This window comes from Pleurotus ostreatus, assembly GCF_014466165.1.
Source record: "Pleurotus ostreatus strain PC9 chromosome Unknown scaffold_4, whole genome shotgun sequence".
Taxonomy (NCBI): Eukaryota; Fungi; Basidiomycota; class Agaricomycetes; order Agaricales; family Pleurotaceae; genus Pleurotus; species Pleurotus ostreatus.
This window is the reverse complement of record NW_023503159.1, coordinates 709,771-725,082: the sequence shown is the minus strand read 5'-3', so window position 1 is coordinate 725,082 and position 15,312 is coordinate 709,771. Positions and strand designations below refer to the sequence as shown.

The window sequence follows — 15,312 nt, the reverse complement described above, 5'->3', positions numbered from 1 at the left end:
AGCTTCTTCTCTCTCGCATGCGAGCACCACACGGATGGAACATATAATATAGAATGTGAACTGACAGTACTCCGCAATTCCGTAACATTCGGAACGTCGTTGAATGGAGCGATTGCGTTGGGAATGTATTCAGGTGGTGGGAGAAGCAGCCGAGATTAAATACTACAATTTATGTGCCGTTATCAAAGAAGGTGGGTCCGTCTTGTTACTCGGTTCAGGTGTAATTTATAGGCGATTTGAGCACGCCGAGGCTTTGCTGAGTCCTGGAGGCCTGACCGCCGGACATATATCAGTCAACGGAGTAACCTTGGTGCCAACAGAGCGCCCTCGTTTACGTCCAGAAACGAGAAGCTAGAAGAGCAGGGGCGCCTGCTAGAAGCGCTCGACTACTGCCAATCACTGATAAGTGATAGTGCCGGTGCTGACAGTCGAACAGCTTCATAAGAACCCCATGTCGTACGCGAGGACCAGTAGCTACAGTGCTGTAGTACTACATCGGAGACCGCGACGCGACGGCGAATGAGTTACGGCGGAGTCCGAGAGACGCTACATAGTTGACTCGCAGGCAAATCCAGAGCCCTAAACTTGTCGGCCGACATACGATCTTCTGTTACAGGGCCCAGTATTTGAGTAATTTGAATAGTGGAAGGAAAGAGGCACGTCGTGGTGAGAGTCTGATGGTACGGGCAGGGAGCAGACTCACATCGCCACATGGGATAGTCACATCACTCATGTCACTATGTGAGTGACACCACTATGTTCCCGTTTCCTCCTTCCTTCTCATCGTACCACGACAGCTTTGAGCGGCTCAAAAGTGCTCAACATTTGGAAGACTCTACGCAAGCATTCATCCGGCTCTCAGCATTCTGATCAGTTGTTCACCTTGAAAAGATGCAAAACTCCCGGCCGTCCCAAGTCTGACTCATGAGTTCCCCGAATCAACGAATTGCAGCCACACATGGATGTACATGCTGGCTTACGACTCGTGGACGCGGCGCAAAACATATTCCGCCTCGTGCATCGGCGAAATGCTCGAAACCCATCCATACTAGGAAGTCTCGGGCACGCGACATCCAAAATGGCTCTTCGACGCGTCCTCGGCGCACCACGCCCACATGTATGTTTGGCTATGATCTGCGCTGGATAGTGCTATGGCTTCTATTCTCCTCCTCCAAGGCGCTCGCCGACGAGGGCTAGAGGTCGGACTACCGAGGGCAATGCCTCATATATGGCACTCCCTTGATTATGTTACAGGAGATCCTCGGCATCTTTGCAGGCAGATATGACTTCGTCGAGATCTGGGGTACGACCCTCAGTCGTGGTGTCTCCGCACAAGACTCTTCCTCCAGTCCTTTTCGGGTAATAGGTATGTTTTTCTGAAATTCCACGATTAGTTCGCAAGTTGATATCGTTTCGTGTGTACTCGCATTGCAGTCTTCAGAAAGAGCAGTATTCACGGCCTCCGTGGGCTCTCTCGTGGCTATTCCGGCTTCATTAGAGTGTCGTCCAAACGTGTTCCGTATACATGATCGAAGGAGTTTTGATCAAAAACAAGGCGCCTGGGAGATCATGATCGGTGGCGAGACACAACGTGCTGATCTGCGCTGAATATCTCCCTTGCATTCCCTTCGACGCTTCACATACAGCCGACCAACGTCTATACATGGGTGTCTCCCAACAGATTCTATGGCCTCAGCTCGCATCGGACCTCGTTTTCTCCTGAATCAAGAAGCAGGGTCTCGAGACGCTGTAAATAGGAGGCCCTGTACTCTCGGTTCCCTACTCGCGCCGCTGATCGTCGCTGACAACGATGATCGAAGGCTTCGCGCGACGTGTTCGCATTCTCCTCGGCCTCCCATCAGTTGCACCTATTTGGGCACTGCTCTCGACGACGTCGAGAGTCGAGACGGAAGGCTAGGTCCGCCCACGCATCGATCTAGCACGGATTCTGAACTCGCCGGTAGATCAGAAACGACACCAGCGTCCATGCGCCCACGCCTTACTCCATGGCCCATTGGTGGGCGTGCCGACTTGATCTGATACGGGGTAGACGCTGGTCCGCTGTCTTCTCTGTCTCTTTACCTCGAACTGAAGCACTCACGGATGTCTATCGAAATTGAAGCGCACGCGGCAGTAGCAGCGGCATTACATGTTACGCCACGGCCAGGTCCATGCCGCACTCCATATATGTTCTGTATGGTCCTTCGTTCCATTTTGTCGTCGTCGTCGTCGCTACTTCGCGGCCGCCGGTACCAAAATGTAATAAAGTTTCTGGCTTAACTGCATTACCATCGATCATTGCGCCCCAAAAGAGGGCGCAGCATAATTGAAAATCCAATCCCTTGCAATCCTAGCTGGGATTCTAGATGGTCCACGGCGCATTGAGGCACTAGAACCCTTTTGAGTTCCAGCCATGCTTAAGTCCGTCAGTACTCACGCCACCCCCTTGACGATGAAGACACATGGCAACGCATGGCGCGTAATGGTCGGGCGGCGGGGCTGTAGGAACTCCATCATGATGTTAAAGCCGCCTTTCGCCGTAGTCTACGCTTGAGTTTCAGTGCTCCTGCCTGCTGGCGTGGCGTCATGCCTCAGCGAGAAATTCCAGTGGACGACACGGCCATCGGACCCAACGGAAATTGCTTAATCAAAAATAAAACGGCTCTTATGTAGGAGTTTTGCTATCCGGTTCATTAATTATGGGACATAGCCTCACATAACTCGATATCGACCATGGCTATCAACTGTTATCGACTGTTATCAGCCCCTTCTCCCCTAGAGGCTAGCGTATCATGAAGTTTGAACGACGTATCGACGTATCTTCTCTCGAACACGGGCTACGTCGCCCACAGTCCAGGAGACCAGGGGCTCCACCGAGATGGCTTCGCAACGGATATAACATAGCCCAATTGCTATTAGAACCGACGACGACATCAAGGTCAGGAAGGCTCGCGGGTGGTCCGTGTAATGCCCACGAATGACATATGCCATTTGGTTGGTTACTGGTAACCCTTCTTACTCTTCGGATCCGCAGCAGTCCAGTTTCAAGTTCGCGGAGGATTTTGAACACTCGAAAGAACACTACCAGTGATAAACAAACGTCTTAAATCGACTTCAAACCTCACAGGCTTCATAGTTGTTCCCCTGAACTTCCAGCTTCTGCCAAGATCACTCAGGAGCGTCGGATTGCAATCTGTCCATGGGCTTAAATAACAAATGCGAACGTGAATGACAGACATGTGTGAATCCTCCACGGTAAGTTTTTCTAGGGTGTGAATATTTTCGACTTAACGTTTCAAAGCCCCCGAATTCAATGAATCTGGCAGAACCAGAAGGTGGGCGGACGGAACTTCGGCACGCTATTCCAACCCAACTTCCTCCCCGTGAGTCGTGTCATTCTGTAGGCTGTGGTAGTTCTATTTTTCTACCCTAGCTTCAAAAGTTCAGGTTTGTTGTGTGTTGTCGTAATTGATTCATCTTACAGCAATAGGCGAATGAGCAAGTGCATCGTGCACCGTGTGTTACGACATATAAGGGCTGTCTCGACTTTGTATGATGCGCCACATACCAACTTAGGTCACTGGCTCTCACCATCCTGTCACCGATTCGCGGGGAGGTGAGAGTGAGTGAGAAGTATTACGAGCCATATGTTTAGATCAATCCGGATTCTCATGCGTATCATCCCACAGTTGACTAAAAGAGGAGGAAATGAATAGGCGCTAGCTGTGGACAATCACCTATGTATGTTGTTATTGTTCTTGTGCCCAACGGAAGTGCATGCACGCGTTCACCAGCTTCTAGCATCTGCTTCTCATATTCTGAAGTTCGGTGTGGCATGGGCATGGTAGAACGGCGATGACATCAAAATCGCCGAGCGAGCTCATGCTTTCGTTGCCATAATATCTCCTTCGCTTGACCTTCACTGCTGGGACTATGCAACCTGTATGGGAGCTACTCGCTACACCGTGTATTTATAGGCTCAATCACAGGCTACAACACTCGAATAATTCTTGAGAGTACCGCGACTCAGTTGACCACGAGATATATAGTCGTCTCAGTTGGCCACAAGGTATCAGCATCACCGTCGAGTCAGCAGACCGACTCCGACATTCGCGAAGCAAGCTCGCCATGGGGGGCAGCAAGTATTTATCGATGTTCGTTTCAATCGCTCTCCTGGTCGTTTTCACCGTCAGGAATCAACATGCTTCTCAAAGCTATCTTGCTTTCTATCCTCGCCTTTCCTGCGCACAGAGCATTCTGTCTGAGGCTTTCACCTGCGCCGGCCTCCATTGCGCCTGAGGCAGGAGTGCCTACGGAGACACCTATCGCCGGCAATTACACAGGGCATTTTCGCCCTCAGGTTCATTTCTCGCCCCCAGTGGGGTTTATGAACGACCCGAACGGTCTCTTTCGCGATGCTTCAGGGACCTACCATCTGTATTACCAGTACAACCCAACAGCCATAGTCGCTGGGAACCAACACTGGGGTCACGCTACGTCCACCGATCTATACCACTGGACCAATCAGCCCATCGCGCTCTTCCCTCATCTCAACGTCACCGGCATCTTCACCGGCTCCATCATCATAGATGTCAACAACACATCGGGATTCTTCCCCAACCAGACGAACGGCGTAGTCGCCATTTATACCGGAGATGGCAGCGACGACGAAAATCAACGCTTAGCATTCTCCACCGACGGCGGCTTCACGTTCGAGCAATTTTCAGGGAATCCCGTTCTCGCGATTGGCTCGAGGGCGTTTCGCGATCCGAAAGTAATATGGCATAAGGAGACGCAGATGTGGGTGATGAGCGTAGCTTTCGCGAATGATCGCGCAATTGGGTTCTTCACATCCCCGAATCTGCGCAACTGGACACACGTATCGAGCTTCACCTTCCACGTCATAGGTGATGTATACGAGTGTCCAAATATGCTCCCGGTGCCGTTGCTCGAAGAGGATGGGAGCGTACACGAGACCGTGGATTTGCTGTGGATCTCCATCAACCCAGGCGCGCCGCTAGGCGGAAGCATCAGCCAATATTTCCCAGGCCATTTCAACGGGACGCATTTTACGGCTGTCGATGAAGAGATCAGGCTAGCGGATTTCGGGAAAGACAATTACGCCACACAATTCTGGTATGGTGTCGATGGCGATCCTCTTGAAGGCGGAGCACTCTCGATTGCGTGGGCCAGCAATGCACAATATGCGAACGATGTCCCTACTGGACCGAGCGAAGGGTGGAGGAGTAGCATGTCATTGCCGCGGAGGAATTTCTTGAAGAACGATGCAGAGATAGGTTGGACGCTGGTGTCGACACCCTTCGATCTTAGGCCGGCGATAGGAGCAGAGTTAGCAAGCAGCAATTCGCTCGGAAATGGCATGCTAGTTGCACAGGGAGGTGTGAACGAGAGCAATGCCAACACCGGAACCTTCATGATCGCCGTGAACATCACAAGTCTAAATGGCGGCGCCCTCGGAAACGACGCAGCGATAACATTCATCATCTCTTCCTCGTCAAGCGGAGAGAGCCTCAAAGCGCAGCAGAAGCTCTCGGGGGACCACTCCCTCGTCTTGGATAGAAGCAACACGAGAGGGTTCACAAATTCGGATTTCAACCCTCAAGTCGAAACGGAGCTAGCATTTACCGAGGAATGGGACGTGGTGATGACAATCGATAGGAGCGTATGGGAGGTGTTTGTGTTGGGCGGCAAGAGAAGCGCGACGCTGCTGTACTTTCCTGAGGGGATCTTGGATCGGGTTGAGGTCGCGACTGAGGGATTGGGCGAGCAAACCCAGGTCAGCGTTCGGATTAACGAATTGAGCAGCACATGGCCCGTGGCAACTACGGCATGACATCTAGCTGCAGATGGTGGCGTATGTGTAGTTACGGTACGTACAGCGTCAGAATAAATCGGTGATTAGTAGGATTAATAGTGTAAGATACAAATGTCATCGCACCTATCTATGCTCTTCCATGAAAGCCATTTGGACATCTAGGAGATCTTTTGCTATGCCGTCAGTGTCCTATACACTCGAGAAGTCAGTGGAATGCCCTTACCCAGAGAAGAGTTCCTTGTTCTAATCTCGTCTACTAAGACGAGTTCGAAGCTGCCTAGAAAGTCGTGTGGCACGAATATATGTCGAAGGTTCAGGAATAAATAGACTTGAGATCTTGACAAACATTAGCAACGAACTGTGAAAAGTGTGGGGAACGTGAAGGGGTGATTAGAAGGTATAGGCGAAAACATTAGTTCCGGTCAACTAAAGTACAACAATTGGAAATGAAATGGGGATCACTATGTGATTATCGAGAAGACTCGACACATCAATGTCAGCGGTATATGCTTCGAAGCTGAGTCTCGACTCCATCCGCAGATAATTTGATGTCTGAAGGACGAATTTAAGCGATCAAGAGGGTAGATAGGACGGAAAGGACCTACACTTCTGAGGATCTATGAAAAGCAAGACGTTTCCTTGATTAAACAGTTCAGCATGAAATCGGCCAAGAACTTACTTTTGCTGAATTCCTTCTCCCTATGCTTGCTCGTAAACCGCTGCAATGAAGGGACGACAAGCTTCACAACCTCGTCGGCAAGCGTCTCTCTCCCTTCCTCGTCATCCTCCAAAACCTTTCCCAACTTATGCCGCTCAACGACCTCATCCAATAAATCAAAGAACCTTGTGAATTTCTCCTTCGTAACCGCCTTTCCGCCCTTCTCCTTTGGATCGTCCGTAAGTGCCTGCATCAAAGGCGAAAAGTTCGAATCGAAGTACGCTGCCTTGGCCGTCCTGAAATTCGAGTTTATTGCTTCCAGAGTGGGCTTGGAGAGAAGGTCGGAAAGACCTGCGTTTTGCGGCTCGAGGACGATGCGTTGGCGAAGGTAGGAGATATTGTTCAAGAGGAATATAGATCCCATCGACGGTCGACGTTGGGCCCGCGATAACGTCGTCAGGCTGTTCACCGTGGTGGTAATAACATCATCTAAGGGAGCGCTGGTTTAGAACTCCAAGCGCATATTCGGTTGTCCACTTACACACAAAATGCTCAAGGATCAGGCTTTCATCTCCTTCACCCAATTTCGAGGCCTTGGCGGCCGTGGGCAGCACGCCCTCCCCCATCTTCCAATTTCCGTCACCAAGCTTGAGCAAAGCTGAACCCGCAGCACTCTGCACTTCCGGCAATCGGTCGAGATATTGGACTGTCTAGAATACGATAAGGATTGGAAGGGAGGGACGGTGTAACTGATATCAACGAGAGAGGCAAACTGCGAGGAAGCGGGAAGCGGCCCTACCGAAATAACGAAGTCGGCTAGCCCTGTTCCTACTTCTCCGCCTTTGCCCAGAGACGCCATCTTGAGATCGGCGAGAAATTCGGGGAAGCTGCGGAGAGACACTGCGCGTATGGATTGGAGACCGTCAGTGAATGGGTCGTTTGAGTCGCCCCGTGGGTCGGAGCCACGGCGAGACAGAACAACGTCCCAGCGAGGCTTTAGAGATATGAGTGCTTCATATGACGACAGCGCAAGGAATGCATGTTTATGGAGGGAGCGTTTGATGAATGAGATCAATGATTGTAGCGTAGTTCCGAATAGCGAAGATATGGGATTGAGTAGTGTCGTGTACGTCGACGCCAGAACAGCACTCCCGACGAGCGGCGAAAGGTCCTTCAAATGTTCGTACTCCTGATCTGCGATGGTGATCAACGACTCGACCCAGTCACCAAACTCTTTTCCTGCTAATATAGAATCTATCGTGTCCGCGCGATCCAGCACGCGTTTACCCTGTGTTTCCAGGCATTTACGACTCCAGGTTCCTCGCATGTCCGCATATCCACGCTGGGCATCCTTGAGCGTCGACATGATGCTGGGTGCAGCTGGGTGAGAAGGGTGGGTCGCCGGAAGCGGCAAGGAACGCAAGAAGGAGACTACGGGATCGAGGGCGGTTAAGAGGGAACTGGGGAATGGAGCACTGCGTAGTTCTGCTCCAGGCGGGGGTGTTGACCCGGATGAACCCTCAGCGACAAGTTTGGTGTACATTTGGGTCAGCTTCTTCGCACCCGTTTCGACAAGACGTGCCTTCAAAGATCGACTTGGGTTAGATCATAGGTAAATGGTCGCATTAGTGCTCACTGTATCCGCTAAATCGCGGTCGGAGGATTTGAAAGCAATACTGGCGTTGAGACGCTCAAGGGCATCGGTGTAAACTTCTAGTTGCCCCGACTGTGGGCTGAACGATGACCGCTTTACTCAGCAATATATGATCCTGCAACATCACGTACCCGCGCAGTATCAGAGCCTCTTCAGCAGCAATGCCCTCCTGGTTACTCGCAACCTCGTCGATCTTCAACAAAGCCTTCTCAATATCTGAAAGAGTTCACCTGGCTTCTCTAATTGCAGAGAAGGCGTCACTCACTGCTTGCCCTCTTGTTCAATATCTGTGTCGAACTATACAGTGGTAGGATAGACTTCTCTAACTTTGCCAATCGGGTATCGAAGCTATTGAGAATACCTAGGTCGTTCAGCCTAATACTCGGAGAAAGAGTTGGAGGTAGACTTACTGATCATTCGTTGGGATATTTGGTGAGTTTTGTTGAGGTTCTGCTCGAGCTAATTCCGGGCAATGATTGTAAATGCCAACGGAGAACAACGACAAGGAGGATACGAACAAGCTCAATCTCTGCAGACTCGTCATCCATTATGAACGTCTTCAATCTTCGACAAGCTATGTGGAGTAGGTTGCTTTGGAAGTTGAACGTTGAGGTTGAGGTGTTCACTGTTCGAAGCAAGTGAGCACGTACTGATCGTGGGCGCTTGTGGGTCCTCTCCGCACGTGCTCTATATTTACCAAAGGAGGTACTTGATTGGTTTTGCCGCCTGCGAAATCATTGGTGGGTCAGAATATGTGTGCCCGTGGCCATAGCTCAGCTCTGTTGTCAGTTTTGTTCCCCTCATCAATTGGAGCGTTTTCAGCAGAGGGATAAGAAAAGGAGGCAACCTCCTTGCTAAAAAGTATCGGTGACTAGGTGTGTTGCACCATAGTTGTGCCAGTAACTTCAACTTACACCGATTTTTAAGTAACTACCCGAACGCACTGTGAACAGACTTCGCGGTTCTAGTAGCCAAACTTGCTACATAGATTGTCACCTTAATTTGATGACTCGGAACTCGTGGCCTTTAATGGCATGGTGATCAGTGGTGAGTCACCTTGTATCGTTCTTAGAAAACACTGACAGTTTGCTTTGCTAGCTCGACACGGTAGTCGCGATGAAAGCAGCAACATCAGGATTTGTAGATGTTCGGATGCCCTGTGCCCTTACCAATTGCGGCCGTGGTCTAGCGGTTTCCCTAGATCAATCAATATCTCCCTTGCGAATTTGCAGCGAGGCCATGGATCTCTACCTTGACAATCGTCAACCGTGAGGCTCTACTCACATCCGCATATATGACTCGGTATATTTTCCATGAAACACGCAGAGACCATGCGTTATGTCGGAAGTTTGTAGGTGAATCACCTTCGACCAATGCAGAATGAAGCACACAGTCCCTGATGCGAAGAAGGTACTATCGCTTCCTGCGATACAGTTTGAAATGGCAACATGGGCACCCCATGACACTAATAGAAGAGGCGGATAGCCCTCATAGAGCCAACATCACCTTCGAGCATCTGCACATGCAGCCATGGAAGGACGCGAACGGCGAAATCGAAAGAAAGGTAGGCCCCATTACCTGGTGTCCAATATCTCGTTTCCGATCTCCCACAAATGTACTCATAAAATGACACAGATGTTATCATTATCTCAGTGGAATGGTTTCTATAAAAGGGGGCGGTAATATTCAGGCTTTGCACTCAGTTTCCATCAATCTACACACTACGCGATCTCCATGCCAATCAAGACGCGCAGACATAAAAGAGCTGAAGCACAGGCGAATTTGGACACCCCCGAGCCCACCGTCGAGCCCACCGCCGATCCTAGCGCTGACTCGAGCCCTGAAGATTATGACGACGACAACGACCCCGACTACAGCCCCGGTTCCGAAGCCGATTCCGGTACTGATATTACCCCAGCCTCTCGCTCTGCCGCCGCTGGCAGGCCCTCTCGTGCAGGGAAGGGGCACAGGCGAAACTGGTCTAGCACCTCCATCTGCAACGAGTCCAACCCAGTCATCATCACGCGTTTCAACAGTTGGAAATCACGCCTAAGATCGTTGATAGCTGAGGCCAAGGCAGAAGGGATCGACGGCTACGACGAAGTACAATCTGTAACGGTAGCAGCGGCGGAAAGCCTTGCAATTGTGGAGTCTGTCGACGAGTACAAGAAGAAGGCCGAAAATGCGCAGAAAGATGTGAAGGTATGTATGTCCGTAAGAACTTAGTATTGCGTATCCAAATGTTCACCACTGCATACAAGGTCGTCGCATTTTCTCGCGCAACTAGAAAGGACCTTGAAAGGGTGTCCTTGAACAATATTACGAGTATTAACTTCAATTCCTTGCTAGGAGTTATCTAGAGCCGGATGGCAAAGAGCCGCCTGGAAGTAATAAAATCTGCTGCGCCGCCTTTGCAGAGTGTATTAGAAGAATTAGACGGATTGGTCGGACCCAATGTCACTATCGATTGACCGATACTAAATGATCAGCGCCTACTAGTATCTAGACCGAGGCAGGAGCTCGTGTTACGATCGATCAATGGTTGCTCGTTGCAAACCGGTTCTTTAAGGCCAATCGTACCTTCGCCCTCACCGTATGGACCGAACTATGTCTATCATCCGCATCCGACCAACCCGTCTACATCGAAGAAGGAGATAAAACAACATTCCTGACTGGAGTGTTTGATTACGGGGTTGGATCCATGCGTCATGCTGATACAAGACTCGTCAAAGAACAAGCGAGTGAGTTGTTTGAACTCGTGCAGCCTGTCAACTAGATTCTAATGCCATACGTAGTGTCAATCGCTGAAGTCACACAAACAAAGCAAACCGTTGCCATCTTTGGGCCCTACCGCATCACGTTTGTTATCATTGAAGCAAAGAACGACAGAGAAAATCTCAAGAAACACATCCCTCAGGTAGTCTTGCAGTGTGTGGCCTTGTGAGTCTTCAATCCATAAAATTCCCGATAGGGAACTGAACCGTACGCAGTGGGAAGGACTGGACGAAAGATCAGTACGTACCCCAGTCCGAGTAATATCCTGAGCCTTAATTGTGTGATACAGGTCCGATATAGTCGCATTTTGCTTGGCGAACAGCAAACTATGGATTTTTGGACTTGTAGACCGTGCCTCCAAGCGTGCCTACCACACAGACGAAGTCCATACCTCGGAAGGCGAAAGTGGTGTCCACCCCCTCAAAAGATATTCTCACTACGATATCTTCTCTGAACTAAGTAGGAGGATAATCTATCAGGAATACATTGTCTTCTGTTTGTTCGATAATTCGCCCGGAGTAGTCATCAAGGAGCAGGAACCCATAATCGCGCGCCGTAGGGGCCTCCCACGTTTTCGAACAGTGCTCACCGTGGTCACGAGCGAACGAAATCGCTGTCCTTTTTGGCGAGTTACCGTAAGTCTGAACAAAGGCATGATGTAAGCCGAGAACGCAAAAAATGGCGTCGTCCCAAGTATAAGGCATGTAGTTTACTACCATTGGCGGTCGATCTTCATACGGGACCATGAACTTGACCACTGCTTCTGCGCTGAGAAGGTACAAGTGAGCGTTACCCATGCGGTCGTAGTGAAGCGGGCTGTGAATGTGTGGCTTCAGCCCAGGCAATGCCAAGGTATGGAGTGGCATCGCTGGCGGGCCAGCTAATATGGGATGTTTGCCTGGGACCGGTCGAAAGTCGGACGCATCAATGGCGTAAATTCTGACATCTTCTTCCCCGAGACCGAGGATTCTGTGCCCGGGAAGAATGCGGACAGTGTCCTACAGAGTACCGGCGTGAGAGGGCTATACAGATGAAGTGAAACGAAGTTGTAGTACATACGACGCGCTCGTTGAGTATAATTGTGGTTTTGCGATGGATCAAAGAGCATGAGCTTCGCCAGTTGTACACATCTATGTACCACGTCCTGCCGCCGGAGAGCAAGGGAACACACCTCGCAAAGTAATCCCCCCGAAGGTCCATGGCAAAGCAAAGTTGCGTCGTATATGTATTGAACGACGTAATGTGACGAGCGACGAGTGTGTCGCTATCGGTGTTGGTGATCTTCCATATGGATAGTCTTCCAGGTCGTTCATCTGAGAAAGGTTAGTAGGTTTCTACGAAGCCAATAGGAAACGTACAAGCATGTTGACGAACGAGGGCGATAGAAACCTCGATGTTTGGCAGCGTATATCGTTCATCGATGGCGTATTGTGTCACTCGCTCTCCCCACTTGTCTGGTGGGCGAATCAAGACACAGGGTTGACTGACCATCAAGTTGAGGTCGTAGACATCAAGGCAGGGATCCCTGCCATTAGCTAAAAGCCATCTACCTCCATGGAGGAGGTGTAACTGGACCGCCGAACTCTTACACGCTAGACGTCGGGTAGGTCGCTTTGATTTAGACACCCAGTTGCGTTGAACTCGAGCCCAGTGCAAGGTGTCGCGCTCGAGTTCTGCATAAGTTGCCGTGCTATCCTTCGCGCTCAAGGGAGTGTCGTAGCCGTCAGAAAGTCGTTGGTACTGTGCTCGCCATACGTATCGCGATCGGGAGGCAGAGCACAACGACTTGCATGTCTGGAGAAAGTCAGAGGAAGGGATAATGGGGTAATACTTGCACTCACTGCGCGTATGCAAAGTACCTCCCTCCAGTCTAACTCGGCCAGAACCATCTCCGAGATTTCCTGAGGAAGGGCTGTTAAACGGCACCTGTCGACGATGCCAGAGTTCGAAGCTGAGCAGTTCGTCAGTATAAATATTTTGAAAAGAACAAGAGCCAACGAACCTTGCCTAGGAAGGGCCGAGCGCAGAGGTCGTGATAACATAGTAAATAACTCGCCGGTGAGCGACAACAGCATGCGCCACCTAATCCACCGAAGCACCCAGCAAGTGAAGTGTTTCTCCAGCATCGACCCCGAGCAACAAGCAGTGAATGAGCCGTGGCTGGTCGCGGTCGCGCTGAACGTTGGATAACATCAAGAACTTGAAGTGGAAGCCACGTGACAAATTGATTCCGCTCCGATCCCTTCAGGGTGCCTTCCTCCTCTCTGACTGTACGCTCAATGAGAACGGCCAACTGATCAAATTGTATATCAGCAAGTCTCGAGAACATGATACCGCCGTATCCTATGTTGTAAGGAGCCAGGCCGTCTAATTACATTCCAAAGTCGCCGGAAATACGCTCATCCGATAAGGCCAAATAGCAAGCGATGGATCTTTGGAGTTGTTGACCGTGCTTCGAAGAGCATCTATCATACAGACGAAGTCAGCACTACGGGACATAAGACAGGTGTCTTTGACATTCTTCTTGCGCTTATCTTTTGGGTACCACTGCCTCCTTGAACTCCCCCTGTGACCGCTCGGAAAATATCCTGCTATGAAAAAGACATAGAGGCATGTGTCCAGACATTTATTTGTGCTCCAATTTCTAGTAATCGTTTACGAAGACATTGTCCCTGCCTGTCCTTTCAACTACTCGCCCCGAGTAGTCGTCAAGGAGAAGGAAGCCCCATATATAGTCGCGCTCTTCAGGGACCTCCCAAGTTTTGGAACAATGTTCATTGTCATAAGCAAGTAACATTGCCGTCCTCCTGGAGAAACGGTCGCGTGTCTGAACGTAGGCACGGTGGGAACTGAGCACGCAAAAACTGTCGTTGTCGTCCCAGGTATAAGGCATATATTTCACTGTCGCCGGAGGTCGGTCTTCGTATGGAATGATTAACTTGACTACTGCTTCAGCGTTTGCAAGGTATAAGCAAGCGTTACTCAGAGGGTCGTAATGAAGGGGGCTGCGAATATGCGTCTTTAACCCTGGCAAAGCTAGAGTATGGAGTGGTACGGCTGGCGGGCCAACTGGTGCGGGAGTCTTTCCTGAGACTGGTTTGAAGTCGGATTCAACTGCGTAGATCCTGATGTCTTCCTTCCCAAGGCCAAGTATTCTTTTCCCTGGAAGAATCCGTATGGTGTACTGTCCACTACCAGCGTCAGGAGGTTATACATTTAGCCATTCAAAGAATTAAAACACGTACGACGCGCTCGCTGAGGACAATTGTGGTTTTGAGGTGGATCAATGAGCATGAACGTTGCCAGTCGTATACATCTATGTACCACATCCTATCGTCGTCGGGCACGGGAACACACCTTGCGAAGTAGTTTCCCCGTAGATCCATGGTAAAGCAGCATTGTGTTGCATATGTGTTAAACGACGTAATCTGATGAGCGACGAGGGTGCCGTTGGGGGGGTCGGTGATCTTCCATATGGATAGCCTAGCAAGCCGTTCATCTGGGGGAATTAGCAGACGTCAATGGAAACGAGGGGGAACATACTAGAGCGCTGACGCACGAGGGCAACAAAAACTTCAATTTTTGGCAACATACTCGTATTCACCTCGTCGACGACGAACCGATCTACTCGTTTCTCTCGCTTGTCTTGTGGGCGAATCAAGATGTGGTGTTGACCGGTTGTCGAATCAATGTCGTAGACGCTAAGACAGGGAGCCATAGTATTGGCTAAGAGCCATCTACCCCCTGTAATGAGGTAAATCTGGATTGCCGGACACTTGCATACTAGGCGTGATGATGGTTGCTTCGATTTGGATACCCAATTGTGTTGAACTCGAGCCCAGTGCAAGGTGTCATGCTCGAGTTCTGCATAAGTTGCCGTGCTATCCCTCGCGCTCAAGGGAGTGTCGTAGCCGTCAGAAAGTCGTTGGTACTGTGCTCGCCATACGTGACGCGATCGGGAGGCAGAGCACAACGACTTGCATGTCTGGAGAAAGTCAGAGGAAGGGATAATGTGGTACCACTTGCACTCACTGCGCGTATATAAAGCACCTCCCTCCAGTCTAGCTCGGCCAGAACCATCTCCAAGATTTCTTGAGGAAGGGCTGTTAAACCGCACCGGCTGTTAACGATGCCACAGTTAGAAACTGAACAACTCGTCAGTATTATTAACTTGAAAAGACCAAGAACCAACGAACCTATCTTAGGGAGAACCGAGCGCAGAGGTCGTGATAACATGGTAAATAATTCGCCGGTGAGCGACAACAGCGTGCGCCACCTAATCAACCAAAGAACCCAGCAAGTGAAGTGTTTATTCAGCATCGACCTCGAGCAACAAGCAGTAGGTGGGCCGTGGCTGGTCGCGGTCGCGCTGAATGTTGGATAACACCA

General features: G+C 50.4%; 5 protein-coding genes across 5 annotated transcripts; 2 read left to right on the top strand and 3 right to left on the bottom strand.

Annotated features, from left to right (window-relative positions):
• Positions 1-4,201: 4,201 nt before the first annotated feature.
• PC9H_006069 (uncharacterized protein) lies at positions 4,202-5,854 on the top strand (the record flags this gene model as incomplete). Its single annotated transcript, XM_036775623.1, has 1 exon — positions 4,202-5,854. The coding sequence occupies one exon, from the start codon at positions 4,202-4,204 to the stop codon at positions 5,852-5,854; it is 1,653 nt and encodes a 550-aa protein (XP_036631642.1).
• Positions 5,855-6,332: 478 nt separating this feature from the next.
• PC9H_006068 (uncharacterized protein) lies at positions 6,333-8,696 on the bottom strand (the record flags this gene model as incomplete). The annotated part of the gene is made up of 9 exons (XM_036775622.1): positions 6,333-6,388; positions 6,516-6,983; positions 7,036-7,204; positions 7,294-8,076; positions 8,131-8,227; positions 8,280-8,364; positions 8,414-8,509; positions 8,559-8,607; positions 8,667-8,696. The coding sequence occupies 9 exons, from the start codon at positions 8,694-8,696 to the stop codon at positions 6,333-6,335; spliced, it is 1,833 nt and encodes a 610-aa protein (XP_036631641.1).
• A 1,186-nt stretch (positions 8,697-9,882) lies between these two features.
• PC9H_006067 (uncharacterized protein) lies at positions 9,883-11,382 on the top strand (the record flags this gene model as incomplete). Its single annotated transcript, XM_036775621.1, has 5 exons — positions 9,883-10,350; positions 10,655-10,889; positions 10,944-11,088; positions 11,120-11,162; positions 11,272-11,382. The coding sequence occupies 5 exons, from the start codon at positions 9,883-9,885 to the stop codon at positions 11,380-11,382; spliced, it is 1,002 nt and encodes a 333-aa protein (XP_036631640.1).
• A 135-nt stretch (positions 11,383-11,517) lies between these two features.
• On the bottom strand, positions 11,518-12,965 carry PC9H_006066 (uncharacterized protein; the record flags this gene model as incomplete). Its single annotated transcript, XM_036775620.1, has 6 exons — positions 11,518-11,541; positions 11,640-11,921; positions 11,983-12,236; positions 12,282-12,717; positions 12,765-12,874; positions 12,926-12,965. 6 exons carry the CDS (start codon positions 12,963-12,965, stop codon positions 11,518-11,520), a joined length of 1,146 nt encoding a protein of 381 aa, XP_036631639.1.
• Positions 12,966-13,567: 602 nt separating this feature from the next.
• On the bottom strand, positions 13,568-14,641 carry PC9H_006065 (uncharacterized protein; the record flags this gene model as incomplete). The annotated part of the gene is made up of 3 exons (XM_036775619.1): positions 13,568-14,114; positions 14,281-14,422; positions 14,518-14,641. The coding sequence occupies 3 exons, from the start codon at positions 14,639-14,641 to the stop codon at positions 13,568-13,570; spliced, it is 813 nt and encodes a 270-aa protein (XP_036631638.1).
• Between the last annotated feature and the right edge of the window lie 671 nt (positions 14,642-15,312).